Source organism: Centruroides sculpturatus, unplaced genomic scaffold (genome assembly GCF_000671375.1).
Source record: "Centruroides sculpturatus isolate CEXI.00-Female unplaced genomic scaffold, Cexi_2.0 scaffold660, whole genome shotgun sequence".
Taxonomy (NCBI): domain Eukaryota; kingdom Metazoa; phylum Arthropoda; class Arachnida; order Scorpiones; family Buthidae; genus Centruroides; species Centruroides sculpturatus.
Window position 1 is genome coordinate 202,835 of NW_019385748.1, and position 4,634 is coordinate 207,468.

General features: G+C 30.2%; 1 protein-coding gene across 1 annotated transcript in view; it reads left to right on the plus strand.

Moving 5' to 3' along the window:
• LOC111641761 overlaps window positions 1-2,776 on the plus strand; it is a 131,157-nt gene extending 128,381 nt beyond the window's left edge. Inside the window, exons 20-21 of the mRNA XM_023387974.1 lie at window positions 518-1,147; window positions 1,232-2,776. Of these exons, the coding sequence (XP_023243742.1) occupies window positions 518-1,147; window positions 1,232-1,908 (1,307 nt within the window). The 3' untranslated portion in view covers window positions 1,909-2,776. The remainder of the gene's footprint in view (window positions 1-517; window positions 1,148-1,231) is intronic.
• Window positions 2,777-4,634: the final 1,858 nt, after the last annotated feature.

Here is a 4,634-nt window from a genome sequence, read left to right on the forward strand (position 1 = left end):
ATTCCCGGCCGACCAATTAGCCATCACCAGCCGTAACGTTATGCAAATCTGTGATTCCCAACCCACAGTCTTATGCAAATCATGCCGTGTGGCGTAATTGTCTGCTGACCAATCAGTGGCTGTACTTTCAAAAAGCCAACGGCCACTTTCAACCATCTGTCGATGACCGTTACGACTAAAAAAAACTTCGCTAGGTCTTACTTTCAGGGGTAGGTCTTATATTTCGCAATTCAGCAAAATCTGTGCTAGGTCTTATTTTCTGCGGATGTCTTATTTTTGGGGAAACACGGTAATACAACAAATTAAGACAGAGAAACATAGCCCTCACTTTAAAGAGCATATTTAGCAACACAATGAATGTCCAGATAGTTTTGATAAAAATCCAAGTAATTTCTGAATAAAGGATGTGGACTTTAGCTTCTTTTGTATGAAAACAAAAAATCTTAATTACTTTGAAGTATTGCTTGTCCTTACTTTATATCAAACGTGACTTCTAAATTTCTTTTTTATTTTTTAGCAGAATCCATTGAAGAGCCTCCAATAAGTTCATCCATTAATCAAATAAAACCAAAGACTAAAGATAGTACTGAAAAACAATTCCGAGAACAATTACAAATGAATGGTGATACAAAAAATGATGTAAAACATAACGAAACAGATAACGAAGAATCGTCCGTCGGTAGTTATAATAGTTGTTCAAGCTTATCGTATGCTGCTTTGTGTTTTAAACATAAACCGGTTACAACCAGTACTAAAAATAATGTACATTCTTCCAATGTTAAACATCGTGCAAGTAGGGACTGGCCTTTGTCTTCCTTTGAACAACATATTTCTCCAGAAAGAAAAGAAGAAAATTTAAGTGATGAAGTAGTCCATAGTTATGATGAATTAAGTGCTATTACTCAAGAAAGGATACGGAATTTTGAAATGGAAACCAGGGCACTGCTACAGAGAGACACTCAGTGGCCAAAACAGTCATTATCTAGCAATAAAGTAGAATGGGAACAAATTGAAAAAGAATGGCAAAAAGCAAAAATAGAAATGGAACAAGATGATATCTTTGATCACTTGGCTGATGATCCATCAAATTTCATCACGATATTAAATGGAAACGAAGACTGTGAAGAGTTTCTAGATAAAAATTATAGTAAGTGGTTAAATCCTGTCAATCCATTACAGTTATATTAATGTTATTTTATTGGTAATATTTTCTCTCTGTATTTTAATTTAGCTCAAGATTTAGAAAAAATCAGAATAAATTTAGACAAAAGATTACAATTAGATGGCAAAAATAAAACTTCCTCCAGTAAATTATTTAGTGAATCCGATAATTGCTCCCAATCGGATCAAAAAAGAGCGGGACGTGAAGAAATGTCTTCTGAAGACGACTCTTCCTTTCCTAACAGATTGGAAAACACAGACTCTAGTAATGGGCAAAAATTGCCAGAGTGTAAAAAATCAAATTCGTCAAACGAAAAAACTGGTGTTACTTGTGATCGGCAGAGCGTGGCTCTACCAACGACCATGGTTTGTCCAACAGGGTATAACACTTTAGCAAACCATTTAAACACTTGCCAAGAAGATTTAAACCATCAATGGAATGCCAGTAAACAACATTATGAAAATGTAGTGATTACAGCAACCATTTCACCCTCTAAACAAACAGTTAGCACAACAACCATACCTGTGATCAGAGCGACAGTGATTACTTCCAATCAGTCTTCGGAGCAGAACCATCAAACAGACTGGAATCCGTCTACGGATTTAAAATCCAAAAACACATTGCAAGCGCAGAGTCTTCTCCAACGCAGACACACAATAGCCGGTCCTAAAATTGTTAGTCAGTTTTCCTGCCTAAACCATCCGGAAATGGTTAGGTCTCAAGAGGACGTCGTGCATCACAGCTGATGTAATATTAGATGAAGTTGTGTATAGTGTATGCTTGGTTCCTTAGCACATCTGGAAGAATCTTATTTAATAAATTGTTAACTAACGAATCTGCAGTGAAATAAATTTCTCTTGTAAATTTGCTCGAAATTAACGAAGACAGAATATTTTCCCTTAATTTAAATGTAAGTTTGATTACGACTTTCTAATGTATCCATTTTTTATTTTTTATTCTTTTTCAAAATTGTTGTAATTTAATATATTGTTAGCATAAAAAAAAAGAAAAAAATTATTCATATTACAAACGTATTTCAATGTTTATAAATTATACTAAATTAATATTACCTAAATTTTTCAAACAGACATGCAAAAAATATCTCTAATGTATGTTGTTATTATAATATAGGAATTACTATACTTATCAGAAATTTAATGTGCAGTGCTCGCTACTGTTAGAAGCTGGAAACATTAGAGTAGATTGGACTTGTTATAATACTACTTAACATTTCTGAACAAATCAAGGCACAAATGATTTGCATCAAAAAAAAAAATAATAATAATAAACTGCCAAAAAAATTGTCACAAATTTTCTACTTAGTCTATTTTCCAAGATGCAGTTATTAAACCCAATATCATTGTTGATAATGATATTTTTTTTAATGCTACGCTAATTAAAACATATCAATTCTAAGCAGCAGTTAGATATATTCTAGCAAGCTTGAAATTCAAATCTATCTGAAGTGAAACTAAAAATAAATAAGTTTATGCTTGCATCGAATGCTGAAAAAATGAGCATTTTGTTAATTCGGATGATTTTATTGTAAAACAATTTATTGATAAATACAAAATTAGAATTATACTGAATAATTTTAGAAATTTTGTGTGAATTTCATGTATATTTACAATTTTTCACCGACGTATTGGTGAATCAATAAATTGTTTAATAGTAAGATTTATTTGTATACTGTATTTATTTAAATAGTTAGACCATTCATGAAAAATAATAGAAAATAAAATTGTTTTGTTGTTTTAATTTCTGATTTGATTTACTTTTTTTTTGTTTTATTTCAATGTCTAAAATCAACTGTCATAAATTGAGTTTAATGTAAAATGAAATATATGCCTCTATAATAAGTAATGCTATCTTGTTTGCCACCAAACATGGATGTTTCACAAGTGTTCCATGGAAAGAAAAATTTTAAGTTTTTATTGCAAATTTATTCCATTGTACAACAATATATTTTATTATCTTATTCGTAGACAATTCCATTTTTAATATTTTATTCAATACAATAAAGTTTATTAATTTATTGTTCTGTTGTATCATGAGATTAGTAAACATGGAATTGCTTATCGATTTTTGAATATATTGAAGCTAATGCATAATAAAAGTATACAAATGGTATTCCACAACCTCAGAAAGATTGAGAACCACTGCTCCGGGCCAACACAACTATTGCAACTTTGAATTCTTTTTATATGGAAAATAGTGTTTTAATATCAAACCCACACATAATTTCACTTTTTATATATGAGTCATTCCTATTTTAGGTGCTGTATTAAGCACTTCATAAAGCACATTCTTAAATTCCAGTTGAGCAGGTGCCAAGAGGCCAGCGAAACCCCAACTCAAGACTATTTTTGATTACCTGAAGACTGATTTTTCTGCTGATTCTCTGGTCACAAAGTGTTTTCATATGCCAACTTCATACACAAATTCATATTTATATAAAACTTCACAATCATTATTTTGCCACAATAAGTTGTGATAATTTTTTGAGAGAGAATCTCTGATAAGGAATGATGTATGTATTTAAAATGAAATTTTTCATTTAAGATGTACCTGCTTCTGGTATAATAAGATTTAAAATTTTCTCAGGATCTTAGTTGGAAAAATGGTAATACTTTCCATAAAGAAAAACATTTTTGGCAACCATTGAAAAGAAGAAAAAATATTTCAAAATTTTCAGCTTTGTTATTTAAAAGATTGAAAACAATTCCAAGGAAAGACAGGTTCTGCGTATATGAAGAGAAGTGCACACATTACCTGAATATTAAAAATTTCAATAGAATAAACTTATCTCCAAATGTTCTTACCACACTTTATATCATTTTCTATATTATGAATTATACAATTTTTATATTTTAAATAAATTTTTCAAAAATCTTTGATCAATAATGAAAGATTAAAAATCTCAAGTATTTTTCATTTTTCATAATTCATTTTTGCTATTTTTTAGAAAATTTAATTTATGAGAAATTTAGATCAAATTTAATTCTTCAGAAAGGTATTTGTTATTTTCTGTATTTTCATACATATAAGAATGATATATAAACAATTTTTTAATTGTAATTATTAATACTTTTCTTGTAAAGTGTTTTAATACAGTGGTGCCTTGTACTTAACTTCGAACGCTTGACAAAAATTCACCTCAGAGTTCAAACCCTGCACGCATTGAAAAAACACATTCAAAGCATAAATGCAAGCTGTTGTGCACCCAGTCGTCTCTCACTCTTACATTATGCTCATATGTATTCAGCCCATTTACTTTCTCAGCTATTTGGTATACATAACAAGGGAAAGTATTGAAATTGTATCAAATTTCACCTTCAGTTTTTTTTTTTTTTTTTTGCAAATCTCCACATTTGGAGACCCTCTGAACCTAAAAAAGTCAAAAAAAATTCCATGGATGTGTGTTGGCATCTATTTTGTTTAATATCTCAGGATGGGGTAAAGATTAAGAAAT